The sequence below is a fragment of the Mesocricetus auratus genome, unplaced genomic scaffold (genome assembly GCF_017639785.1).
Source record: "Mesocricetus auratus isolate SY011 unplaced genomic scaffold, BCM_Maur_2.0 Super-Scaffold_100007, whole genome shotgun sequence".
NCBI classification, from domain to species: Eukaryota; Metazoa; Chordata; class Mammalia; order Rodentia; family Cricetidae; genus Mesocricetus; species Mesocricetus auratus.
Genome location: NW_024429191.1, coordinates 9,049,307 through 9,076,718, shown reverse-complemented (window position 1 = coordinate 9,076,718; position 27,412 = coordinate 9,049,307). Strand labels below are relative to the sequence as shown.

At 48.2% G+C, this 27,412-nt stretch overlaps 1 protein-coding gene across 1 annotated transcript; it reads left to right on the top strand.

Moving 5' to 3' along the window:
* Ccnf (cyclin F) lies at positions 1–26,089 on the top strand. The gene is made up of 17 exons (XM_040748228.1): positions 1–107; positions 1,861–2,015; positions 6,137–6,243; positions 7,786–7,853; positions 8,978–9,171; positions 9,610–9,663; positions 10,220–10,324; positions 10,609–10,686; positions 11,837–11,988; positions 14,051–14,215; positions 17,241–17,364; positions 17,613–17,793; positions 18,344–18,431; positions 21,863–21,962; positions 22,043–22,170; positions 23,482–23,651; positions 24,185–26,089. Exons 1-17 carry the CDS (start codon positions 92–94, stop codon positions 24,640–24,642), a joined length of 2,343 nt encoding a protein of 780 aa, XP_040604162.1. The 5' UTR covers positions 1–91; the 3' UTR covers positions 24,643–26,089.
* Positions 26,090–27,412: the final 1,323 nt, after the last annotated feature.

The following is a 27,412-nucleotide window of genomic DNA, read 5'->3' as shown; positions in this document are numbered from 1 at the left end:
GGTCCGCGCCTGCGTGCGGCGCTCGGCGCACTTGCCCCAGGCGCGGGCGCGCTCGCGAGCGGTCTAGGACGGCAGTGGCGTGAGCTCGGCGATGGGGAGCGGCGGTGGTGAGTGCGGGCGGGAGCCGGGCAGGCGATGGGTCCTGGCTGGCTCGGGTCTCCATAGCCTGGGAGGGCGCGTCGCATCCCCCAAAGCACGGGGTAGGCGCGGATCCCCCTCTGTGAGCCCGCCCGCGCGGTTTAAATGCCCGTCCGGCGCCTACGCCTCCTGTTACCCGGGGCGATTTAGGTTCTTTGCCCAGCAAACTTCGATTTCACTTTTCTGTGAAGTCGAGAGCGATTCCCACAATATAGATCGATTTCGCGTCCTGTCCGGGATCTTGTAGAGGGGATCGATCACCTGAGTGTCAGGTCCGCAGCTACGGTCGGCGGAGGCAACAGATTTTCCCTGGGAAATGTCGCACGACCTAGGGGTGCGATTTCACTTGTTAACAGTGGTTAAACACGTTAGATGTGTATTCTAGATCAGGTGAATCAGGAAACTGGTATGATATTCGCAGAATATTTGGGAATTATAGCTCTGGGTATGCATTTGCCATTAGCAGTACCTTTAGTTTCTGATAAAACTCAGGTCAAGAGTTTGGGAGTGGGCAGTCTCTAGAGACCTCCCAGTGGAGAGCTTTACCAAGGCCCGGGGAGCAGCCACCTTACCTCAGTGTGAGGAGGAAAAAAATGGGTAGAAAGACGGAGGCATTCACAGACAGTCAGGACTTTAAGGTACCTGAAGGGGTGGGGTGGGCGGCTTGTAGATGAAGAATGGGTTGCTGAAGTAAACACTGGATAGCCCACTGTGGAATTGGGGGAGAGAGTTCCTCTGAAAGACCATGACAGGGCCCAGTGGCTATGTGCATCTAGGTCAGCGGCTCTCAACACGTATGTTTCGACCCTTTGGGGGTGGGGGGCAATCGAACCTTTCTCATTGGTTGCATATCAGATTTTTACCTTATGATTCCCAACAGCAAAATTACGGGTTACGAAGTAGCAGCGACATAATTTTGTGGTGGGGGATCAGCACAACATGAGGAAGTGTGTCAGGGTCTCAAGCGTTAGGAAGGTGGAGAACCACTGAACTAGATCTTATGTTGCAGTTTTCACTGTATGCTGAGTGCCGCAGGCCACTGGGTTCAGGGACTGGGCAACATTGACATCTGCCAAGCTGAGACCTGCTCTGGGACTGACAGGCTTCTGTGTTTGATAGAGCTGCCTATTGAGTTCCTGATCTATGCTACTGAAGTTCCTAGGGCCATACTGAACGTTAAGGTTTTGTAGTCACGTGCAAATATAAGCAAAATAAGTTAACACTTACAATTCAGTGCTTGGGAGGTAAAGACAGGGAGGGTTAGGAGTTCAAGGGCAGCCTCAGTTATATGAGTGAATTTGAGATCAGCCTGGGCTACAGAGGACCCCATCTCAAAAAACAAAACAAGCAAAAATATACAGCAAAAGTCCAAGTGGCCTTGTTGACTGCTTTGAGCCTCGAGTTAACTGCCAAGCCATTTCTCGGTCCCCAAAGTACTTTCTTGAATGAAATCAAAGGAAAGCATTTATCAGTATTGGTGTTTTTCCCCTTTCTGGTTGTCATGTGGATCCTGAATCAGTTTCCAGTATTCAATTACATGTTATCAGATATTCACTATGAATATTTATTGGATATTAAAGGAATGGTGTTACTTTAAGGAATGTATATAGTACACTTTAATTTTAGGATGTGTTCCTTGTGTGAACAGAGAACAGTAACTATTAAATCATCTTTATGGACAACTTTTCATCTCACCAAGGCTTGTTGGTTTTTTCCCTTAAGTGATCCATTGTAGGTGTCCCAAGTGTTTCTGTTATCCTACCAAGCGAAGGATCAAAAGAAGACCCCGAAACTTAACCATCTTGAGTCTTCCAGAAGACGTACTCTTTCATATCCTGAAATGGCTTTCTGTTGGGGACATCCTTGCTGTCCGAGCTGTAAGTCACCCTATGGAAGCCCTATTGTTGGCTAAACTGTAGTGATCTCAAATTCATAAATGTACAAAACTTTGAGTCAAAAGGAAAGCAAAGGAAGTGGGTGGTTTTATTTTATATATTTGGGTTTGTTTGTTTGTTTTTGTTTTTTTGAGACAGGGTCTCTGTATAACTTTGGAGGTTGTCCTGGAACCCCATCAGTAGACCAGGCTGGCCTCGAACTCACGGAGATCCGCCTACCTCAGCTTCCCGAGTGCTGGGATTAAAGGTGTGCGCCACCACAACTGCCCTCAGCTTGGTTTGCTTTTATTTATTTATTTATTTATTTATTTATTTATTTTAGGGTTTTTTGGGGGGGGGTTTCGAGACAGGGTTTCTCTGTGGCTTTGGAGGCTGTCCTGGAACTAGCTCTTGTAGACCAGGCTGGCCTCGAACTCACAGAGATCCGCCTGCCTCTGCCTCCCGAGTGCTGGGATTAAAGGCGTGCGCCACCAACGGCCGGCCCGGCTGTTTTTTTTTTCGTTTTTGTTTTTGTTTTTGTTTTGTTTTGTTTTGTTTTGGTTTTGGTTTTTCGAGACAGGGTTTCTCTGTATTGTTTTGGATTCTGTCCTGGAACTCACTTTGTAGACCAGGCTGGCCTCGAACTCACAGAGATCCGCCTGCCTCTGCCTCCCGAGTGCTGGGATTAAAGGCGTGCGCTACCAACGCCCGGCCCGCCTGTTTTTTTTAATGTTATGTATACTGGTGTTTTGATTGAATGTGTGTGCACCATGTGCATGCAGCGCCTGAAGAGGCCAGGAGAGGGCGTCTGATTGCCTGGGACTCTACAGAAGGTAATCAGCTGCCTATGGGTGCTGGGTATTGAGCCTGGGTTCTCTGGATGAACAACTACTGCTTTTCACCACTGAGCTATCTCTCCAGTCCCAAGAGTAGTTTTATTAATTGACTAATTGATTGATTGAAATAGAGGCTCAAGTAGTCAAGACTGCTCTTGAGTTCTCCTGATCCTCCAACCTCTTCCTCTGCAGGGTTGGGATTACCAGCAAGTGCCGCTTTCCCCAGCTCTTCCTGGGGAAGGGACAGTGTCTCACTTAGCTTGGGACTGTCATAAAGTACTTGTATAGTGAAGGAAACCTTGAACGCCTGATCCCCTGCTTCTATTCATGTGCTGCCATCACAGGCCTTTAGCATCCTACCTGTCCAAACAAGGGCGATGTTATTAGTAAGTTCTTGAAGATGTTGCCGTTGTAGGGACTACATACTGAAATTTGATATGATTCATTGTAATGTTTATTTCAAGAGGGAAAAAAAGACCTTTTTTATGGCAGTAAAATTTGCATCTCAAGAAAAGAGGCCGGTGAGCTGGAGAGGTGACCCAGCAGTTAAGAGCACTAACTATTCTTTTGGAAGATCGGGGTTTAGTTTCAGAACCCACAGAGTCTCAGCCATCTATAACTGCAGTTCTAGGGGATCCAGTATCTCCAGGCATACATGTGGTATACATATATACATGCAGGTAAAATACTCATATATATATATTATATATATAATAAAAACAAAAACTTAAAAAAGGAAAAAAGATCATGAACTGGACATGGTGATTCATACCTGTAACCCCAACAGCAGAAAGAGCCAACTCCTAAAAGTTGGCCCGGGATTTTCACAAACATGCCATGGCATGAGTATGTCCATAATGCTTGTACATATGTAGACCATATACATAATAATACATAATAAATAAAACTAAGTAAATAGGAGTAAGATAGTGTTGATAAGAATTTTTAAATGGTGGAAATATAGCTGGGCATGGTGATGAGCATTTTTAATCCTGGTACTTGGAGATAGAGGCAGGAGGATCTCTGTTGGTTTGAGGCCAGCCTGGTCTACCCAGCAAGTTCTAGGACAGCCAGGACTATATAGAGAAAACTATCTCAAAGGGGGGCAGGGCAAAAATACGTTTAGGGCCCTTTCAGGGGTTTGTTTTGTTTAGGAATTATGTCTTAAGACAAAATTTATTAATTTAAATACCAATTTAAAAATGTATATTAGCCGGGCGTTGGTGGCGCACACCTTTAATCCCAGCATTTGGGAGGCAGAGGCAGGTGGATCTCTGTGAGTTCGAGGCCAGCCTGGTCTACAGAGTGACTTCCAGGACAGCCTCCAAAGCCACAGAGAAACCCTGTCTCGAAAAACCAAAAATAAATAAATAAATAAATAAAATGTATATTATATATATAAATATAATTTTATTTATATATCTGTTTTGCCTGCATGTCCATGTATACCTCCTGCCCAAGGAGGTATCATTGAGTCCACTGGAACTTGAGTTAAGAATGATTTTGAACCATCGTATAGGTGCTGAGAACTGAACCCAGGTTATTTGCAAGAGCAGCAAGTGCCCTTAACCACTGAGCCATCTCTCTATTGTCCCTTCATTTAGGGATTTTTATTTTATAGAAACCTTAGTCAGCAACTTGAAGATCATTTTTTGTGTTTTGTTTTTTCTACAATAGGGTTTCTCTGTGTAGCCCTGCCCTGGAACTTACTCTGTAGACCTGGCTGGCCTTGAACTCAGAGATCCATCTACCTCTCTGCCTCCTGAATGCTGGAATTAAAGCATGTGCCACCACTGCCCAGCTTCAAGAGCAATTTTAAAAACCAAATATTCCAAAACTACAATCCAAAGAGATAATAGTTTGATAATTACAAGCTGAGGAAATATTGTTAGGAGAATATGAAAAGTCTTTGTGTATTAGCATTCAATGATTATGTTTCTATTAGAGCAGAAAACTTTGCACAAGATGTTTTAGGCAGCATGTATTATTAGCAACATGGCATACAGATATGGTTTGTGTGTTCAGAACCAATTCTCCAGTGAAGTCGTGTGGTACAACATGTCAGAAACACCTCAGTTCAGTTAAATTTTGGTCTTTGCATGTTCAGAAATCTTTTAATATTGCAAATTTTTGTAACCCCATGCTCAGTTATGTGACCTTCAGTTTAAGTTGTGCTGTAGGCAACATAGTGAAACTATCTTTTAAAAAAAAAAGGAAAAAAAGGTAGAATAAAACAAACAAAAATCTCTTTTAAGACAAATCCCGTTTAACTTGCAATGCCAGAATGGACTTGAGTTATTTTACAGTGATGACTGCACTTTAAACGATTCGCCCACAGTAAATTGGCTGAAACTACCAACCAGGAATCCATTGTATGACTCCTATTGTCATGTTCATTGTTGTCACAACATACCCTTGGAAGCATAGGATGCTAAATTTCCAACTACAGTGGAAACATTAGGATTTAAAATGCTCACCTGTGCTCTTGACTTGGGTTTTATCTGATTGGGGTAGAGGCTGTTGGGTCTTAAGATTACTACAGTGGGACTCAGCCTTTTCCCTTTGAGTTCCTGTAACTTCCATGCCCCAGATTGGTCCACCAGGGTACCAGACAGAAATGCAAAACATATTTTTTTGTTTTGTCTTGTTTTTGTTTTTGTTTTTTTTTTTGTTACAGGATTTCTCTGTGTAGCCCTAGCTCTCCTGATACTCATTCTGTAGACCAGGCTGGTCTTGAACTCAAGAGATCTGCCTGCCTTTGCCTCCTGAGTGCTGGAACTAAAGGCTTGCGGCACGATTTCCCATCACAAGACAAGTTTCTGTCCTGCCTGGCACCAACCCATTTCTCTAATTCTTTGTAAAGGTGTCTTCCCTCCTTCCTTCTTTCCTTCTTCCTTTCTTTTCTTCCTTCCTTACCCCCTCCCTCCCTTTGTCAGAGTCACTACACTGTGACCCTGGCTGGCCTGGAACTCACAAAGATGTGCCTGTATCTGTCTGCTTCCTCTGAGTTCTGAGATTCAAGGTGTGCACCACCATGCCAACTTTGTCTCTTTCTTAACCTGGGTGCTTGTTCTTTCCTCCGGTGCCATCATTCCTTCCCCCTCAGAAAGTCAGAGAGACGCATTTCTGGCTTCTGTCTCCTATGCAAAACAGTGTTGTTTTCATACATAGAAACTGGGTTCTTTGCCATTCTGAGACTGGTATGACTATGTATATCTCCCAGGAGCCGGCAGGAGCAAGGATTTGGGAAGTCCCTGTAATTCACATGTGGCTCTCATTGCTCTGCAGGTACACTCTCACCTAAAGTACCTGGTGGACAACCATGCCAGTGTGTGGGCATCTGCCAGCTTCCAAGAGTTGTGGCCTTCTCCGAAGAACCTGAAGCTCTTTGAAAGGTACCCTGCTCTGAGAAGAGTGCCTTGAGTCTCTTCTGCCTTTGGTGTTCTGGGTGTGCTGGTGAGCTTGGTGTGCTGGTTAATGTCCCAACGCCTAACTCAGGACCTGTTTTCCTGTTGATCTCATCCCCGGAAAGAGACCTAAAACTGAACAACTCATCTATTGAGTCACACTGCTTCTAGCAAGCCTTGTCATTGCCTGTCCTCTATGCCTGACCTACTTCCAGAGGGTCCTGCTTGGGTTGTGACTATTCCTGATTGACTTGGATGTGAGTCACCTGCCCATGGAAGCTTTGTTCAGCTTTCTTTTCTTTTGTTCAAAACTGAGTAATTTTGGTCGTGTTATATTTCAGCCACTGGATGACTCATCCCTCACTGTAGTCATGACAGAGACAGGACTGGGGAGTGGGGGCGTGCAGCAGACCTGTAATCTGTGACACTGGAAGCTAGTGACCAGGCCCACTGTCTTAAGACCAATAATGGTGGTTAAAGACAGAGCCTGTTCTTGGGACAGAGGCCTGAGCTTGAGCCTTTTCGAAGCTGAGAAACTAGCTCAGGACAGGGTTCTTTCCCAGGCTTCGGCTGCCAGAGAAATGCAGGCAGATGACTCTAGTTGCAGGATGCCATGCTTGAGCTGCTTCTAAATGAGATTGGTGTATTTCTTTTTTCTTTTAAAATGTATTTATTTGGGGACTGGAGAGATACCTCAGCAGCTACTCTTATAGAGGAGGACCCAGATTCAATTCCCAGCACCCACATGGCAGCTCACAACTGTCTATAGCTCCAATTCCAGGGGACCTGACAACCTCATACAGAAACATGCCAGCAAAAACACCAATGCACATAAATAAAAAAAATGTAAAGATTTATTTGTGTGTGTGTGTGTGCGCGTGCATGTGTATATTTGCAGTGCCCAGCCAGAGAGGGGGTTGGGTCACCTGTAACTGGGGTTACAGGTGGCACATGTTGGGTTTTAGTGTATTCACAGTTCTACAAACAGCACTATTCAACTTAAGTCATTTCATCATTCTAAAAAGGAATCGTGTACTCCTTAGCGGGCATTGCATCTTGCCCTGCCCCATACCACCCCATCCCCAACCCCAGAAACTCTAGGCAATCCATTATCTGTTCTGTCTCTGGGTTTGCCAATTGTAGACATCTCATGTGAGCAGCATCATGAGATACTTGATCTTGTCAGGCGTTGGTGGCACACGGGAGGCAGAGGCAGGTGGATCTCTGTGAGTTCGAGGCCAGCCTGGTCTACAGAGTGAGTTCCAGGACAGCCTCCAAAACAATACAGAGAAATCCTGTCTTGAAAAACCAAAGAGAGACAGAGAGAGAGAGAGAAATACTTGATCTTTTGTGACTGGCTTAGGGTTATCAAGGTTCACCTACATTGTATTGTGAAATCAATAGACAGTATTTGATTATATTTCATGAAAAAATATTCAGTCAGGGAATAAGCATCAGCATCAAGTGCTGTGGTGGTGCGTAGCCTTTGTGACCTAAAACAATGTGATGTTTCTGTTCTTGCTGCTTCAGCGCTGCTGAAAAGGGAAATTTTGAAGCTGCTGTGAAGTTGGGAATCGCCTACCTCTACAATGAAGGCTGTAAGTCCCTGAGATAAGCACAAACCACAGATTTAGCAACTTGGTTACTCTTGCTGATGGTCGGCTATGTGTGTCCTTGACACTTAGAGATTTGTTCTGAGAAAGTCACCTCTTTCCCTCATTTGGGTCATCAAGGGATGACTGATCAGAGCCTCAGAATGGGGACTGTTCAGGCAAATCAGCCTGTGTCCAGATGCCCTGCCTTCCGGCCGGTAACACCAAACAAGGCCTTTAGATGCATATAGATAACTTGTTTCCTTGGCCATCCTGTGGAGCTTGGAAAGAAATCAACATGGCTCATTCTGCCGGAGACTGGCACAGGCAATCATGGTTCCATGAGGCAAACAGCAGCGTTTGCCTAGAGCCTGAATCCTTTTGCACAAAGCCAGCTGCTCCTCAAAAGGCTTTTCTGCTTGTTTCTCTGCTGGGCACCAGAGGAACAAGCCTCAGCTGTGCTGCCTCAGTCTCCAAAATGTGTAACCCTTAGAGTGTAGAACGCCGTCTTCCTACATCTGAAAGGTCTGGTGTCTTTCTGGACAGTCCCTGTCCTTGGCCAGCTAATAGGACTGTTAGGACTAAGAGCCTGAGAGTAACCTACTCTCCACACTGAGGTCCTGCCCCTGCCTCTTGTCAGTTAGCCATTCCCAGAGGTCGCCCATGTACTTATCACGGTGGTTTTTTCCTTTGTTTTGTTTGTTTCCATATTTTCCTAGGGTTGTGTAACTATTGCTGTTCTCACTGTAGAACAGTTTCATGCTTAGGAGGACCCTTTCCCAGTCTGGCCCACATAATGAGTTCTAGGACAGTTCTGCACAGAGAAACCAGAGAGAGAGAGATGACCAGAGCCCTTCCTTCTGGCCATATGCAGGGTCATTTCCCTGGAGGAGGAAGGTTGAGGCTGAGGGAGCACTGTCCCCTGAGGGTCACAATCCAGGCTTCCCAAAGGACTCCAGAAGGAGCCCGTGTGTCAAGATTAGCTGAACAAAGCGGGGAGAATTCCGAGCCCCATCCCACAGAGCTCTTCTGTCCACAGCTTTCACCATGTCAGCTTTGCCGAAAGGCTGGAGATCTTTGCTCATTCCGTCTCCCAGAGGCATTATGGGTTTGCCCTGTTTCTCCCACAGTGTCTGTGTCAGACGAGGCCTGTGCAGAAGTGAATGGCCTGAAGGCTTCTCGCTTCTTCAGTATGGCTGAGAAATTGAATATGGGTTCTGAGCCCTTCATCTGGCTCTTCATCCGCCCACCATGGTCAGCGTCTGGAAGCTGCTGCAAGGCCGTGGTCCACGACAGCCTCAAGGCGGAGTGCCAGTTACAAAGAGTAAGTCCTGGCAGTGCCCACAGGGCATAGCTTTCGTGAGCCCAGCTAGAGTCTCAGAATAACGGGAAACCTGAAGTAGGTTCCATGGACCATGTAAGAGTTGAGAAGTAGGGGTGCACAGAGTTGAGTGTAGGGCTGGGGTAGCTCAGTGGTGGGGCTTCAGCCTACTCTACTGGGAGTACTCCTGAAAAGCAAAGGGAGAGTACAGATGCAGGAGAAACATCCTGAACGGATGCGGTAGACAGTCTTGGGGTCTGGGATGAAGACAAAGACCTTGGTGAGCATGCTGGTGGATGGAAACTGAAGATTTAGGCTCAATAAAATAACCACAGCTGAAAACTGAAATCAGGGAGTGATAGGGGAGGGATCTGGACAGCAGACTGGAGGGCTCTGTCTGCCAAGAATCATACTTACCTTTATTTATTTATTTTTCTTAAGACTCATAAAGCTTCCATACTGCACTGCTTGGGAAGAGTGCTGAATCTTTTTGAGGTAAGTTAAGTTTTTCTCTGTATTTAGGCTTTGCCTGCAGCCTAGATCCACAAAGTACTTGAAAAGTGACAAAAGGGAGTGTCCAAGATCAGTTAAAAACTGCGAGTCCTGCCCTGAGTTGGTCCTTGGCATAGGCTCCTGTGGCCGCACCCACGCTGCTTTTGAGGGAGGTGAACTGGACAGCGTAAATAAGAGCCCGGCAGGGTGGATGTGCTGGGGAACTGGGCAGGCAGTGCTGCTCTCACGGCTCTCCTGGTGGTGGGCCTTGCAGAATTCTCTTGAGGTTTTAACAGGCATTGTGGTCTGTGGATCCCTTTGGCGGGTGTAGAGCAGGTGGTAGCTCCAGTGAGCGCAGCCGAAGGGTGTGAAGACGAGCGAGGCAGGCGAACACTGAGCCACCAGTGCCCCGTGATCCTGATGTTTAAGGGTGGCTGCAGGCCTTGGGTGTCGCTCTGCATGCGGCTGTGTAGAGCACTGCAGTGGGAGAGGCAGCTGACAGAGCGGCTTGGCATTGTGTAGGAGGCGCGAAAGACCCCTCTGTGCTTGTCCACTCTAGGACGAAGAGAAAAGGAAGCAGGCTCATGCCCTTTTTGAAGAGTCTGCTCATCAGGGATGCTTGGCCAGCTCATACCTCCTTTGGGAAAGTGACGGAAGGATGGACGTAAGTGGAGCCTCGCCTGGTGGGATAGACCACACCAGACAGGAGCAGTTTCGTGTGGCCCTGGGATGAAGTTTGGTCAACAAAATAGAGGGTGCTTCCTCAGCTCCTGGGCTCTCAGGCATTGGGGCTCACCCGAGCAGTTAGCTGCTATCCATCATACCCCCAGAAGGCTACCATTGTTTAGGGGTAAATGTTGTGGAAGCCAATGAAGTTAAAGAATGGGGGAGAGGACATTTAGAAATCTGTGGGGCAGCTTTGAGTAAGGGTAACTCTCTTGTTGGCAGATGTCTGACCCTGGACGATGCCTCCACAACTTCCGGAAACTCAGGGACTATGCTGCCAAAGGCTGCTGGGAAGCACAGGTGATGTGGAGATTGGGATTCTTTCCTTTCAGGGTTGGGGCAGGACTGCCTAGACTCTCAGCAGGTGACTCGGGGAAGCAATAAGAAAGATTGGTCCAGGACTAGAGCTGAGTCTATTTGCTTCGTTTGTGTGTTTGTTTATATGTGTATGCTAATCTGTATATGTCCCATGTGTATGCATACCTGTGGAGACCAGAAAAGGGCGTTGGATCTCTTGTAATTGGGAGTTACAGGGAGTTGTGAGCCACTTAATGTGGGTGCTGGGAATTGAACTTGGGTCCCCTGTGAGATCGGTAAATGCTCCTAAACCTCCGTGCCATCTCTCCAGCCCTCGGAGCTGGAGTCTTAAAGGAGTTTAGCTCTTAAGTGCCTAAGAAGACCCAGAGACGCTTTGTTTATTGTTATCCGTCTCCACCGTTGTCTGTTTACCAGCCAGCCTCTTAATTCCAAATGCTGCTGTCACAATCCATGTCACTCGCTTTGGAAGGTTGTTCTGTAGGCCATGTTTATTGCTGCCTGAGAGTAGAGGGTAGGGAGTTCCTGTTAGTACCTGGCCTCACTTATTCAGACAAGAAACCAAGATTTGATAACTGCCTTTCAGCAGACCCTCCCCCGCCAACTATAGAGAACTTGTAGGCTAGGCCCTTGGTTCATCCTCAGCAGTGATGGGGGAGGGACTCTTTCAGAACAAACCAAAGAACTCCCGTAGCTTGCCATGAAGGGAAAGCTTGTTCTTACTGCCCCACCACATGGATGGCCTTTGGGAAGCTATTTCTCATACTAGGTTGTCTTTCTCAGTTTAGTCTTCCTATAACTTGATACGCCATGCTTTGTTGATATCCGTGAGAGGCCTGCCCCTTTCTGTACAGAAATGGAGGAGGGGTGGATTGGGGTTGGGGGGTGGAGGGAGTGGGAGGGAATGGGAGGAGAGGAGGGAGGGGAAACTGAGGTTGGGATGTATTAATTAAACACAATTAATAAAATAGGAAGGGAAACTGGTGCAGAGAGGTCCCCATCCTAGAGATCTTAGCATGCTGCTGTAGCAGGCTGAGAGACTCGGACAGGCAGATGTGTGCCCTGTGCTGTCTACCTGCTGTCCACCTTATGAGTGGAGAAGCCGGTGCTCACACTGCACTTCTGTCTCCCACAGCTGGCTTTGGCCAAAGCCTGTGCAGGTGGAAGCCAGCTTGGACTAGAGGGGAAAGCCTGCAGTGAAACGGTCTGCCAGCTGTTCCAGGCTTCCCAGGCTGTCAACAAGCAGCAGGTCTTCTCTGTGCAGAAGGGGCTCAATGACACGATGAGGTGAGGCCCTCAAGAGCCCATGTTTGATCTGGTGGCAGAGCCATCTTTTCCCTTTTCATGTATGTGAGTTTGTTTCTGTGTGTAGGAGTACACTTGTGCATGTTCACATGAGACCCAAAGCTGGTGTGAATCTTCCGTTGCTCATCTGCCTTATTCAATAAGGCAAGGTCTCCAAGGCAAAGCAGAGCTCACCAGTCACTCTAGCTAACTGGATTGCTGGAATTAACATTTGGTCACCACGCACACCCGGCCTTTTTTTCATGGGTTCTGGGGATGCAAACGCTACTGCTCACCCTTGCTCATCAAGCACTTAACCAATCTCCCCAGTCCTGCTGTAGCCCAGACTGACCCTGAACCTTCTGGTTATCCCTCTTTGGCCTCCTGAGAATTGAGAGGAAGTGTAAGCCACTGTCTTTCTAAAAGCCAAAGAATGTGTTATAAACTATTCTATTCTAAACATCTTTCTAAAATAAGGTTCTTACCTCCAGTGTATGAAGCCAAAATACAACCACCCCAGAAGAGGGCCTCTGTTTTGAAGGCAGCATCTTAATCATGATGAATTACCACTAACTCCCAACCCTAAAACCTTTTCTTTACAGCTCTCTTTATAATCATCAGTATATTTTGTGCCACTTAGTGACTAGTAATCAGACCTAGGGAACTGTCCTCCCACCCTAACCCTGTCCTGGACATCCCTTCCCTGGGGCAGGTACTATGACACCCAACACAATTGCCTTTCTTTCAGGCTCCAAATGCTAGTGATAACACAAAACTGCAGAATGTTAGAGGGTAAAATGGAAAATGTGAATGAATTTTAAGCTTTTGTCTGAAATTTCAAATAAAATTTGGATTTGTGATAGGAAACCTGGCTCCTTATAGGTAGGTACTGCTTGGAACATGATATATACTCAGTAAATTTTTTTTTTCAAAATTATTGTCCTGGGGCCAGGGAGATAGCCTTGTTGAATAATTTACTAGCTGCCCAAAAACGAAGACTTGAGTTAGTTTGATACCCAGTACTTGGAGGAGAGTGAGGAATGGAAATAATGGCAGGTGCTTATAGTCCTGGCACTGAGGATGTGGAAATGGGTGTCTCCTTGAGGTTCTGTGCCCAGCCAGCCTAATCTGGGTACCAGTAAAAGACCCTGTCTCATGTTCATACATACCTTTAATCTCAGCACTCTGTAGCATTCGCTGACCTGGAACTGCCCTGTAGATCAGGCTGACCTCAAACTCACAAATACACACTTGCCTCTGCCTCCTGAGTGCTGGGATGAAAGGCGTCTGCCACCACCACTTGGCCCCAGCACTCTTGATACTTAATAGTCCAATAATCTGATTTCTAAAAACAGATCCGTGGGGCCAGCAAGATGGCTCTTCAGGCAGAGGTGCTTGCTGCCAAACCTGAAAATCCAGCTTCAGTTCCTAGGACCCACACAGTGGAAGGAGATAACCAATTCTCAAAAGTTGTTTCTGTCTTCCAAATACCTCCTGTGATTGTTTATGGTCTTGGTCCCCAGGTTTTAACTCCCAGTAGAGAGGGATTCTTCTGTCAGCCTTCTGGTGTCTGGGGTGCTGGATGAAGGAACTAGGCAGACCTCAGTGAGGGGACTAAGGGGCTCTTGCTTTAAGTGGCATTTCTGGCTCTTTGACTCTCTGCGGAGCATTGTTAGAACAGCCCAGACAGAAGAGCCTGATGGTGCAGCGTGACCGAAACTATTTCTAGTCCCCAGAGCAGTCATCCATCCCCAGCCCCGCTGTGCATCCCATTTTGTACCCGTGCCTGTTTCCACTGAGGATTGAGCCCAGCCAGTGCTTTGCTGGCTGAGGGCTGACTTGGATTTGTGAACACTGGGGATTCACATGCTGGTTGGGAGGGAGGCAGGGTGCAGAGGTGGGGACCCACAGTCTCCCAGGAGTAGCTGTATGGGCCTCCCCAGCTCTAGGTTGGTAAGTTGGTGATTCCAAAGTGGTCACTTATTTGCTTCAGCTGGACAGACTTGGGCAGAAATTGAAGGTGTGACACTTGTCCTAGTTTTCACGGGTGGCCCTCTCTCCACAGGTACATTCTAATTGACTGGTTGGTAGAAGTTGCCACAATGAAGGACTTCACAAGCCTCTGTCTCCACCTGACAGTGGAATGTGTCGACCGGTACTTGCGGAGGAGACTGGTACCCCGATACAAGCTCCAGCTTCTGGGCATTGCCTGCATGGTCATCTGTACTCGGTGAGAAGCCTCTTGGCCAAACTGACGGGGTTGTGTGCGTGCATATGCGCTGGTCCCTCCTAGGTGCAGAGGCCACATCCTCTCCGTGCCAGTAGCTGATTTTTAAGGAGGATTTGTCTTAAGGGTCCCACCTGGCTCAGTTGTATATTTTCCAGCCCTAGTGTCCTTTGCAAGGGAGAGGTGGCAGAGGACTCTTTGAAGGTTGACTGCCTCATCTGGGGGCCTGTTTCCCCACGGTCTCAGGACTCAGAGGGTGCACCTGGGAGGGCCTAAGCTAGACCACACTTTCCCAGGAACCAAAAGGTGACAGTTGCCAAGGATGATAGCGGTCCACTCTTATCCTCCTCCTCAGTCCTCAGAGTTCACAGAACTACCACTGAGATTGAATTCTCAAGTCTTTATCACCAGTTTCCCATAGTCCTGGGCAGGAGTGTCTCCAGTCTGACACTAAAGCCCATCAGAGCTATTCCTCCATAAGGATGTCATCAGAGGAGGCATGCTCTGACTCTCTAGATTGTGTCACTCTGTATTTTATCCCAACTGTCCTCAGTTATTGCTTCATCTACCTTGGTTTTCTTGCTCTCTTAAGCCAAATGTTCCCAACACGATCGATCATTTTCCCTAGGACATACGTTCCAGACCTTCTCCTTGTCTATTGGGCCTGCTGGGTAAACAGTAGCATTGCTGCTGACTACTTCCTATGCTGTCTTGAGAACTCTCTTTATTTATGGTTTCTGTTGCTCTGATAAAACACATGACCAGAAGCAACTTGGTGAGGAAAGGGTTATTTCAGCTTACACTGAGGGAAGTCAGACCAGGAACCTGGAGGTAAGAACTGATGCAGACGGGCCAGGCATGGTCTTTAATCCCAGCACTTGGGAGGCAGAGCCAGGCAGATTTTTGTAAGTTCAAGGCCAGCCTGGTCTACAAAGCAAGTTCTAGGACATTCAGGGACACACACATACACACACACACACTCACAAGACCTTATGCAGAGGCTATGAAGGGGTGCTGCTTACTGGCTTGCTCAGCCTGCTTTCTGGTAGCACCCAGGACCATCAGCCTAGGGGTCTCACGACTCAGTGAGCTGGGCCCTCCCATATCAATCATCAATCAAGAAAATGCCCTACAGCCTTGCCTGTAAACCGATCTGCAGAAAGATGCCTCCTTCCCAGATGACCCTGTCTTGTGTCAAGTTGACACATATCTGAACCTGCAGCAGGTAGGGCGCGCAAGGCTGCTGGGATGACTGATTGTTCTATGAAGACATGAAGCAGCCCTAGCTCACATCTTGCTCTCTTCTAGGCTCCATGGGTTGCCCTTGTTTCTATGGTCATAGCTAACCACAGTGGACACCATAATACCTTTGGGTGTCCATACACCAAAGAAGTGTGGTCATATTACCCCTGAAGGAGGACTCAATGACTTCAGGGATAGCAAGCCAACCCTACCATACCCCTAGCCTTTTTCAAATAGTCTTTTTGACCTAAATCTCACACCCCAGGTCTTTTGACCAGTCACCAAATGGCGGGGCTGCGGTCTCCATGCACCTAGCAGCATAGTTATGTCTTTAGAGCCCTAGGATCACAAACAAGCAGAAAAATTACCACTTTGAAATGTTTGGGGGGGGCTGAAAAGGGGTTCAGTGGTTAAGAGCACTGGCTGCTCTTCCAAAGGTCCTGAGTTTAATTCCCATCATCCATATGGTGGCTCACAACCATCTGTAATGAGATCTGGTGCCCTCCTCTGGCCTGTAGGCATACAGACAGAACACTATACCACACCTTTAACCTCAGCCCTTGGGAGTTAGGGCAGGCGGCTCTGGAACATGTGAAGCCTTGGTCTAACCCCCACCCCCACCACAGCAGGCTGAGGTGCCCTGACTTTGCTCTCAGAGCCTCTGTTGCCTCTGCTCCTCACTGGTCACCTCAGGGCCCAGTGCAGGGCTGTCATCAGCCCATTTGCATCCCTCTTTTGAGTGTCTGTGACCTTCTCCCTCCTGACCCCTCTGGTAGGCCAAAAGGCAATGGTTCCTACTGCAGAGAGCCAAGATTGAGCAACTGTCCACATTTGCTGGGGAGGTGATTGTGGGACCACTGGAGCAGAGTGTTCTCCTGCTGGGTAGCACCTGTGCCTGTAGAGAACAGGGTGCCCACTTGCCTCAGGGACAGTCAGGGTTTCTGTGGGCAAACACTGAGCTGTGATTAGACCTTCAAACAACCTCTAGGCCCTTTGCTTCCAATCCCTGCTCCCAGTAGCTCTCCTACTTTTGCATGTGTGTTGTTTATACTCAGATACTGTCGAAAGATAAGACAGCTGTCAGAGCTCAAGCGTTCATTTAGTGTCTGGGTTTGAACCACAGCATGACCAAACAAAAACCAAACAGCTCTCATCCATAAGGGTGTAAACAGAATTAGAGATCTGAATTACAGCGTCACTCATAGGTCCTTTTTGAATGAAAATGGGGATATAACCACTCCTGAGTATGGCTGAGGAGAAGGTTTATTGTAGACAGAGGGAGAGAACAGCCTCTGGAAGAATGCAGAGTGAACATGGCCAGCAGAATAAGAATAAGGGAGGCCATGAGAGGACGAGAGAGAGAGAGAGAGAGAGAGAGAGAGAGAGAGAGAGAGAGAGAGAGAGAGACAGAGACAGAGAGAGAGACAGAGAGAGACAGAGAGAGACAGAGAGAGAGAGACAGAGAGAGAGAGAGAGAGAGATCGGAAGCTGCGGGGGGGGGGAGGGGGGAATCAAAGCCTTCTGGGTAGGGGGTGGGGTGGGAAGTGCTGGGAGGAGCCATAGGACTCAGGGAAACTTGTTGCAGGCCTCTTTGAGACCTGACACTTTCATGGATGTTTATATCTGCTTTGCAGCCATGCCTTTGCTGCTTGGTTTATGTGCTTTGACTCCTGTTTGTGGCACCTCTGACGCTTCATAGTCAGAGGCAGCTGAAGTCATGTGCAGCCTCCCAGAAGCTTCCTGAACTGTAGCCCCTCAGAGCTGACGCCCCATCTCTACATTCCAGGTTTATCAGCAAAGAGATTCTGACCATTAGAGAGGCTGTGTGGCTCACAGACAACACGTACAAGTACGAGGACCTGGTGCGCATGATGGGAGAGATCATCTCTGCCCTGGAAGGGAAGATTCGCGTAAGCAGGACTTTGGCTTTTCCTTTGAACAAAATTAGCTTCCTGTTTGAAGTCACAGGGAGTGGGGTGGGAGAGCTGCTGCCATCAGCTATGGAGAGAACACAGAAGCCATGGCTGTAGTGCGTCATGATGTGCAGTGAAACCCTGAGCTCGGGCTTCCGCGTGAACACTGAGACGAGACCCGTCGGGCTGTGCCTCAGTGTGACACTAACGGATGAGACATGATATTTACCTCCCCTTCTGTCTAGGTCCCTACGGTGGTTGATTATAAAGAGGTCCTGCTGGCACTGGTCCCTGTGGGATCCAGAACCCAACACCTGTGCAGCTTTCTCTGTGAGCTCTCCCTGCTGCACACCAGCCTGTCCGTCTATGCTCCAGCCCGCCTGGCCTGTGCAGCCCTGCTCCTAGCCAGACTGATGCATGGACAGAGTAAGGAGAAGCCCTTCTGGGGCGTCGGGGGAGAGTCTCGTGGTGTCTGGGAAAGTCCTCAGATAGGAGAGGTTGGAAGGGCAGAAATAAATGCTTCCTCATCCATCTTGGAGAAGAAAGATCAGCAGAATGGCCCCAAAACAGTTGTAGGGAGGGGGAATGAGATGGTTTCTGCTGAAGCAGGATATAGTTTTTCAACAGTGTGTGGACCTTATATAGAGCTTCTCAAGGATGCTTTAGTTTAGTTGTTTTGCTTTTCACACATTTATATTTAACTTATATGTGCAAATGTGTGCACACACAATGCTATGGTGTGAGTATGGCCGTCAGGGTATGCATGAATTGGTTTTCTCCTTCTGCCATGTGCCTGGCTTCTAGGAATCTATTCCAGGTCATTATGCTTGGTGACAAGTGCCTTTGCCCACTGAGCCATCTTATTTAAGCATATTATGAAGAAACTAAAAGCCTGAGTCTGGGAATATGTTATAAAACTAACAGAGTTGTGGGAATTGTGGGCGCAGTCACATTTCTGGCCTTCTTTCTTCCCCAGTACAGCCCTGGACCACTCATCTGTGGGACCTCACTGGGTTCTCTTACAACGACCTCACGCCCTGTGTCTTGAGCCTTCATAAAAAGTGGTGAGTCCAAGTCTACACTTGCATTCTCTGCGTGTTGGAGAGAACTAAGTTGGAGGGTTGTGAGTCGTGGTCAAACTGAGTTGCTTGTCAGAGTTCCAACTATTGCTGTTGTTGTTATTATAGGATGTGTGGTCACTTCTGCCCTCGAGTGCATGTGGAAGTCTTCTTAACATTTATTTATTTATTATGTATACAGTGTTCTGCATGCATGTATCCCTGCAGGCCATAGATCTCATTACAGATGGCTGTGAGCCACCATGTGGTTGCTGGGAATTGAACTCAGGACCTCTGGAAGAGCAGCCAGTGCTCTTAACCTCTGAGCCATCTCTCCAGACCCTACAGTCAGGTCTTTATTTCCACCTGGGTAAACTGGAATCAGCCCATTGGGCTGGTGTAGCTACCCACTGAGCTGTCTTGTCAGCCCCAGGTTGGGGTTTTGAAAGCCTGGGCCTGGACTTATTTCTGTATTCACATAGAACCTGTCTTCTTGAGGAAGATGAAGCCAGCAGGCAAGGGTTGACTCCAACAGTCCTTGCCGGTGCCTGTCACCTTGCCATCGCTCACCCCTGCAGCCTCCCTGTCTGGGCCATTTGCTCACCTCACAGGACCTTTTCTGGGTAGTTAGGAAAAAAGAGTTTACTGTGATAGAATCTCACAGTGTATACAAGCCACTCTAAGCTTATGCCCCGTGCCCAGCAGTAGATGCCGACACAAAATGAACTTCATGTTTTCTTGTTTTTGTCTCGTAGTGATTGGGGAATTTTTTTGTCTTACTGGTCTTTTGCTTTTATATTATGGTTCTGGATTTTGTGTTTTTATGGATTTTGTTTGTGTGTGTGTGTGTGTTTTAAGATTTTTTTTTAAAAACTTTTTTGTTTTGTTTATTCTGGTTTGCTTGTTTTATGTTTTGTTTTGTTTTTCTTTTTTTAACACACCTGTTTGTTTCCTAAGAGAGAAAGGCTTGGAGTTGGATAGTTTTCGAGGTGGAGAGAAGATGGGGGAGGGGAACCTTGACCAGAATATATTGTGGACTTTAAAAGAAGAAAGAAGGAAAAAGACCAGAATAGAATAACACAATCTGTACAGGGTTTTCAGGTAGTGATGGAGTCCATAGAAAAATGGGAGTGGGCGGTGGGTGGAGCTGGAGAGATGGCTCAGTGGTTAAGAGCATTCAATGCTCTCCCAAAAGACCTGGGTGCACCCTCTTGGAGGCTCACAATCATCTGTAACTCATTTCTACATGTTCCCATGCGTCTTCTGGCCTCCATGGGCACCAATCATGCATGTGGTATATAGATATACGTGCAGGTGGAACCCCGTACGTATAAGAATAAATAAATCATTTTAAAGAAACAGGGTGGGGAGAATGGGTGGGGATATAGAACTGGTCCCCTGAAGGAAGCACATCCATGTTTCAGGTTGGGAGCATCTGTGCAAGGGCAGGTGCAGACAGACATTTGGGCTGCTGGCTGTGAGTGGGGTGTCATGGGACATGGGGCTGGGTTTACATCTGCCTGTGGCTGCCTTTCTGATTTTCTCAGCTTCGCTTGCAGACTCATTCTCCTGCTTCTGACTTGCTTACTGCTTCCTTCCTCCGGGCTGCGCTGCTCTCTGCCTCTCCACTCGTCACCTCCACCCTGAGGAGCCAGGCCGTTCTGGCTTTCTTTCACGGCTTACAGCCCCCCTTTGAAAATTAACCACTTCCAGTGCTCGCAGCCCAGACTGCCTGTGTGTCTCAGCTGCTGCCCTCTGTCTGCTCTGGGTGTCCCTTCTGCTTCTCCGCCATCTATGCAACCCAGTGTTTCTGGGTCCAGTGCCTGCCCTTTCCTTACATGTATTCACATCCCTTGAGATCTGGCCTTCATGGCTTGGACTGCCTTCTTATATATAGCATGTTCTTTCTGTTTGCCTCAGCCCAGAACCTCACTCTTGGCTTCCGGGGGGAAAGTCAGAGCCCTCTGGGGTAACCCACAATGCTGTGGGGTAACCCACAATGCTCTGACCAGCGCATTCTTTGCCCTCCTGCCTCCCCACTGGTCTCCACTGATTGGGACCTGTCAGTATTATGCTTTTGCCTACCTTGTTTTTCCTATGGTGCCCAGACATGTAGTTGGTGCTTAGGAAGCAGGGTAACTGTAACAGACAGTGTCTCTGCCCTCCACCTTTTTTTTTTTAAGATTTATTTATTTGTTATGTATACAGCGTTCTGTTTATATGCATGCATGCCAGAAGAGGGCACCAGGTTTCATTACAGATAGTTGTGAGCCACCATGTGGTTGCTGAGAATTAAACTCAGGACCTCTGGAAGAGCAGTTAGTGCTCTTAACCTCCAAGCCATCTCTCCAGCCCCCTCCACCTTTTCTTGTACTGGTCGTTATCTGATGTTGGCAACCAGAAGTTGTAGCTAAGAACTGTTTCTTTGCAGCAAAAAAAAAAGTGTGTTTGTGTATGTTAAACATGTATTTCCAGTTATTTTGCTATTGTTTTTAAACCAGTTAAGTTGGAAGCATTTATTTATAAACTAAGTTTTTTTGGTTGGTTTTTCTAGACAGGGTTTCTCTATATAGCTCTGGCTATCCTCTGTAGATCAGGCTAGCCTCAAGCTCACAGAGATTTACTTTCCTCAGCCTCTCGAGTGCTAGGGCAAGTTTTTAAAAGTTGTGTAACTTAAAAGGCTTTTAGTATATTCAGAATTGTATAACCCATTTTAATACATTTTTACTAACCCTCAAAAGAAACTCCACTCAGCCGGGTGGTGGAGGTGCATGTATTTAATCCCAGTTACTGGGGAGGCAGAAGCAGGTGGATTTCTAAATTCAAGGTCAGCCTGGTCTACAGAATGAGTTCCAGGACAGCCAGGGCTACACAGAGGAAACCCTGTCTCAAAAGACAAAAAAGAAAGGAAGGAAGGAAGGAAGGAAGGAAGGAAGGAAGGAAGGAAGGAAGGAAGGAAGGAAGGAAGGAAGGAAGGGGGAAGGGGGAAGGGGGAAGGGGGGAAGGAAGAAAGACTGCTCTTCAGTCATCAGTTACTATTTCTCAGCTTCTTTGACCCCAGCATCCATCCATTGTTTTTTGTCTGTGGCTTTGTCCGTTCTAGACACTGAGGCAGTCACATGAATATGCCACTTTGGGAGTCTGCCTTCTCTCTCCTGTTTCAGGTTCATGCTGTGATTTGTGTCAGTGTTGAGTGAGTTTCACTGTTTGAATGGACCTTTGTCTGTCTGTCTGACCATGTGGGTTGTTTCTACCTCTGACTGTGCAAGTTGTTTGGGTATTTGTTTCTCTTTCTCTTGGGAAACTAACCAAGGAGCTGCCAGTCTTCACTGTGGTGTGTCCTCTTCAGTGGGACTACTGGTCCTGAAAGCTTGCTGTCCTCTCAGGAGGTAGAGGTAGACTAGGGAGGTTCATATGTCAGCCTCTGTGTGTTTTAGTTTCCATGATGATGCACCCAAGGACTACAGACAAGTCTCTCTGACTGCTGTGAAGCAGCGCTTTGAGGATAAGTGCTATGAAGAGATCAGCCAGGAAGAGGTATGTCCTCCCTTCCCCCTCAGGCTCCTGGTGGAAGTGCCTGAGTAGGTTTGGGGTTCTTCACTCTGGCCTCCCTGTAGGTACTGAGCTATGCAGAATTGTGCACTGCACTAGGAGTGAAACAGGAGAGCCCAGAGCCCTCATCTTTCCCGAGCACAGGGGAGATCCACACCTTCCTCAGCTCACCATCTGGAAGGAGAAACAAACGGTAAGTCTGTGCCGTCCGTCTGCAACACGCCATGGCGTTCTCTCTCTGTGTCAGGGCTGAGTTTCCTTCTTGACATTCCAATCATTTGCATAAGCCAAGGTTTCTGCCAAGGAACAGCAGATCCCAAGTTCCAGGGTTTTCAGAAGTCACTGTCTTGTTTTGTCCCTGCTCCCTTTGAGGGAAGATGGCCTTTCTTCGTCTACACCATCATTCACCTGGTGTCCCTGCTCCATGCTGTGGCACAGCTAGGAGCTGGGTTTAATCTGAGTAATGTCTTTGCTGCCACACCCTTGTCTCCTCTCTTTGCTATGTACACGACTATTTATCCCCATCTCACATACGGGCAAATGACTACACCTGGAATAACTCTACCTCACCCGCTGACTGAACTATTATTCCTGAAAAGCTCAGGGGGCAGGTTCTCTCTGCCAGCCCTGTCTTTGTGACTCCTCAGCACCCTGTGTACTCTGGGTGACTGGATGGTATCATCTGAGCCATGGGTGTTCTGTGGTGGGGGAGACCCTGGCTTCAGACTTGGGTCTCTTGGGACCTGAGGAGGCAGCAATGTTAGAGGCTAATCTCCTTTCATACTTGCTACAAAAGAAACACCACAGCATCTCCCACCATGTGCAATGAGGGAGACCTGGGTCCTCCTAAGAGGGCCACTGTGTACATTTTATTCTGCATTAGGGACTCTTCACTATCCAGGAACAGAGTTACCCTTGGGAAAATCATAGGTAGACACCTGTACCTGCCAGGGGTGGGTCACTGGCTCCTCTCCTAAAAAACCTTTCATAGCCCTTCAGACTTCCAGAAGAGACCTCCAGAGTTAACATGGGGACGGCCACATTCACCCTAAAGTCAGCAGCAGAAAGGCCTGGTGGGTGTGGCAGCTTCGCCCACAGACAGATCTTCCTGTAGTTCTCTAGCCCTGACCCTGGGTGGACAAGTTTGCTGGCCTTGCCCCCAAGACAGACTGCTCTGTGCAACCAGGCCCAGCATCACCCCTGTTTGGTTTACCTAGTGCCCTGTGGAGTGGTAGATCCTTCTGGCCAGTTACCAGAGAGGCCCCGGGCGCCAGGCTGACAAATAGGCTGGGACTCGCTCGTAGACTGGAGCCTAGATCTTGCCCAGTTCCAATTAACCCCTGCCCTGGAGGGCTCAGGCCTACTCTAGCTCTGTGGGTGTTTTCCAGAACACACGGTGAGAGCAAGGGGCATTCAGGCATTAAGGCAGATGTAAAGGACCAGGTTGGCTCCCTAGATGCTGCCACTTGTGACCAGGTCTTCCTGGACTCTCCCTACTTTGCAGGAAGCGGGAGAACAGCCTCCAGGAGGACAGGGGCAGCTTTGTCACCACACCCACAGCAGAGCTGTCTAGCCAGGAGGAGACACTGCTGGGCAGCCTTCTGGACTGGAGCCTGGACTGCTGCTCTGGCTATGAAGGAGACCAGGAAAGCGAAGGAGAGAAGGAGGGTGATGGTGAGTGGTGCTGGGGGAGTGGATCGTGCAGATGGCATGCGATCTGAGGGCCGCCTGGCATTGTGCTCAGGAGAGAAGCATATGAACCTGACACCCGGGGTTTTCACCACGCCTCAGAGAGAGGGGATGTAGTCTAAGCCTGTGTCCATCTCTGTCTGGGTCATTGTTGGTTAAAGGGCCCTACTTAAACCTGTGTCTGGAGTTCTGGTTTGTAGAACACTGAGTGTGCCACATGTGTGTAAACTGCAGGAGGTCCTGTCCCTCATCTTCTGGCCAGGAGGACTGGCTTAGGCACATTTCAGCTGCTTTTCCAATTGCTTGCTTTTGTGCCCACTCAGATTAAGCGATTTAAGTGACCCTTCACCTTCTGTTGCTCTTAGAGTTGTCCGGGCAATCCTCCCAGCTTGAGAGAAACAAGGTCACTCGTTGCTCTCACCTAAGTAATAGCCCGGGCCACCCAGTCCTGAGCAGGTGTAGGATCACTTCTGATAACTTGAGATGTATCATAAAGACCCTCCCCGCAAATTTTTCAGTCACAGCTCCCAGTGGACTCCTTGATGTCACTGTTGTCTACATGAACCCAGAACAGCATTGCTGCCAAGAGTCCAGTGATGAGGAGGCCTGGCCAGAGGACAAGGGCCACCAAGCACCAGGCACCCAGGCACCTCCAACCTCAGCTCTCAGGCCTCTTCTCTGCAACAGGGGAGACGTGGGCAAGGACATCACGACCTCTGGATACTCTTCCCTCAGCAGCTCAAGTCCCATAAGCTCCCTGGATGGTGGTGTGAGGGGCTCTCACCGATCTACCTCAGTGCTGTCTGTGGGCAGCGACTCAAACACAAAGTCTTGCCGCCATCAGGCCAAGAAGTCATGTTTACAGTGTCGCCCCCCAGGTCCCCCAGAGAGCGGTGTTCACCAGCAGCGGGTAAAGCGCCAAAACCTGTCAGTGCACAGCGATGAGGACACGAACTTAGGCTTCCTGAAGCTCTGAGTGTGTTAGCGTTTGCCACGGTGAAGTGTTTACTGTTTACTGGAGAGGGCTGCTGTTTCTCTAGAACATTGCAGGCAGGTGCTATGTAAACCCCAGAAGGGGAGTTCAGTGTGAGCCCTGAGAACGTCAGTGAAAGGCCTCTTCCTGGACAACGGCCTCACAGCAGTCATGCCACACCTGTGGAACCCATCTCTACCCTTCTGTGTCCTGCTGGCTCTGGGAGCATGAGCCTCTGTGCTGGCATCACAAACACAGGCCAGGAGCTGACAGCCTCCTTGGGATACTAGTTGCCTAACACAATCAACCCTCTGCTGCGCGTCTTGTTAAGTCAGTAGGGAAGTCTTATCTGAGCACGTCACTGCCCGCTTCAACCTAGGAAGCCTGTGTCCCTGTACATCAGTGTTGCCCACAGCCTCAGGGTCAGGTGTGAGGACCTTGAAGCTGAGGCTAAAGGCTCCCCTCTCTCTGGCACTTTGAGCTCGTTTTCAAAACCTGTCCTCTCAGAGTGGTTTGTCTGTGTCCCATTGTATCCATGTGGCTATCTTTCTGCACTGAATTTCTAGGACATTATTTCCCCATCTTTATTTCTAGGTTTCTTCTAATGAAAAACGGGGTGGGGGGAGTATTTGAAACATAGGGTATCAAATAAAAAGATAACACGTGTCCAGTATTGCTGAGATTCAAATGAAAAAAGAAGATCTAGTTTCCCTTGGTGGCCCATCACGCCAATGCCAGCTGCCAGAAGTGTGTGGGGACATACCAGAAGCCCCAGGTCAGGCTGACCTCAGAAAAAGAAAACTGATAGCAGCCTCTTAGTTCTCTTCTTGTGTTCTTTCCTTGTGAAAAACGAACCTTTGTAGAGGATAGCCATAAGCAATCACTTGTAATAATGAAATTAGCAAAAATGCTGGATTCCACGGGAAGAAAGCAAGTCACCAGATTCACCGGGCTCATGGCTGGATTCCACTGGAAGAAAGCAAGCCATTGGAAGGAAGCAGGTACCAGTCCTTTTGTGCTGGCCTGAGACTTTGAGAGTCTGCTTCGTGTTGAAGGCCGTGGGTCTGAGGCAGCAGGCCTGCCACCCGGGGAATCTGCTGAAGGCAGGGCAGACACGCCGGCCCTACATGTATATATAACTTCGGTTTCCTCTTAAGAAAGTACCAGGAGCGCCGCCCAAATACCCTGGAGCAAAAGTACAAGTGGCGCAGGGTTAGCTCAGTGCTCGTTTTCTGTGCTGTCCCCAGTGGCAGCTCTTTTTGCTACTGTTGACAGAATTCTGACTACTCTGGCTAGTACACATTGGGTAAGGAGAGCCCAAGCCTTTGGATTGTAGTCCTACACCATTGTGTTCACCTGGGCATGTGTGAGCATGTTTCCTCAGCCATAAGAAGGAATGGTAATATCTACCTCACGGCAATGTTGTGAGGATTAAATGTGAAGAGACTCATGACGTGAGCAATCTGCATTCCCATAACTGCCTCCCACCTTGTCTGTGGTATCCCTGGTCAAAATCCCAGCTCACTGGGACTGCAGAGTTGGTGCTAAGAGCATCTGTTACTCATGGAAAGGACCTGGTTTTGGTTCCCAGCACCCACATGGTGGCTCACAGCCACCCGAAATTCCAGTCCAGGGTATCTGAGCTCTGCAGCACCACTTGTACATGTAACATGTGGTACATATACATACTGAACACACACACAATAGAATCAATGTAAGGGTTTTTAAAATCTCCACTCACTACCAGCCTGAACCTGTGGGGGAAGCTACTCCAGGCACACTCCTGGCCCCTCTGATTTCTATGAGGTCTTAATCTTAACAAGTTTTCCGGGCTGCTAGAATCCAGTTGGAAATGGCAGTGCCTGTACCTAGTCTCTTTTTTTTTTTTTTTTTTGGTTTTTTGAGACAGGGTTTCTCTGTGGCTTTGGAGGCTGTCCTGGAACTAGCTCTTGTAGACCAGGCTGGCCTCGAACTCACAGAGATCCGCCTGCCTCTGCCTCCCGAGTGCTGGGATTAAAGGCGTGCGCCACCAACGCCCGGCTGTACCTAGTCTCTTAACCCTTTGCTTGACACGTGGGGCTCACAATTTCATTTTGTTCCCTGTACCTTCATACCTAAGCAACTAGGGTTACCTTACCTCTCTACCTCTCTTGGATTAGTAATTTTATTAACTCCAATCCTACTGGGCACTGTTGCTTACCTCACGTCCAGTAACCAACTACATTTTAAACTTTAGAAATGTCTAGTAGCATGCTTCTACAATTTTAGCACTTAAGAGACAGAAGAAGGAGCTGAGCATTGGTGGCACATGCCTTTAATCCCAAACAATACAGAAAAACCCTGTCTCAAAAAACAAAAAAGGTAGAAGAAGGGGGCTGGGGAGGTGGCTTATTGATTAGGAGCATCTGCTGGTCTCCTAGAAGGACCTGGTGTTGGCATTTCTGGCGGATCCACATGGGACAGATATTCTGGCATTCAGGAGTCACAGAATACACAGCTCAGATGGAAAGGTATCCTGGAGTTCGGGAGCCAAGGACTACCACAGGTGGCAGTAAGCTTAGCTGCTTACAGCCCTGCCTCAGGGAAAGGCTTCCCCAGTGTATGGGCTCTGCTCTGGCAGGAGAGGGTCTTCCAGCTGGGGATGTTTTCCCAGTGTAGCAGTTTTGCTCAGGCAGGAGAAGGTTTTCTGGGTGAGGTTACTACAGTTCAGCTCTGTTCCCAGGAGACTGGAGAGCCCATTGTAACAATTCCAATCTGCCAGGAGAAGGTTTCC

Excerpts from the sequence above, each read along its gene's own strand:
- Ccnf (XM_040748228.1), top strand. Across the intron at positions 6,244-7,785 it reads AACCTGAAGCTCTTTGAAAG|CGCTGCTGAAAAGGGAAATT; the intron begins GTACCCTGCTCT and ends TTGCTGCTTCAG. Across the intron at positions 14,216-17,240 it reads TGCATGGTCATCTGTACTCG|GTTTATCAGCAAAGAGATTC; the intron begins GTGAGAAGCCTC and ends TCTACATTCCAG.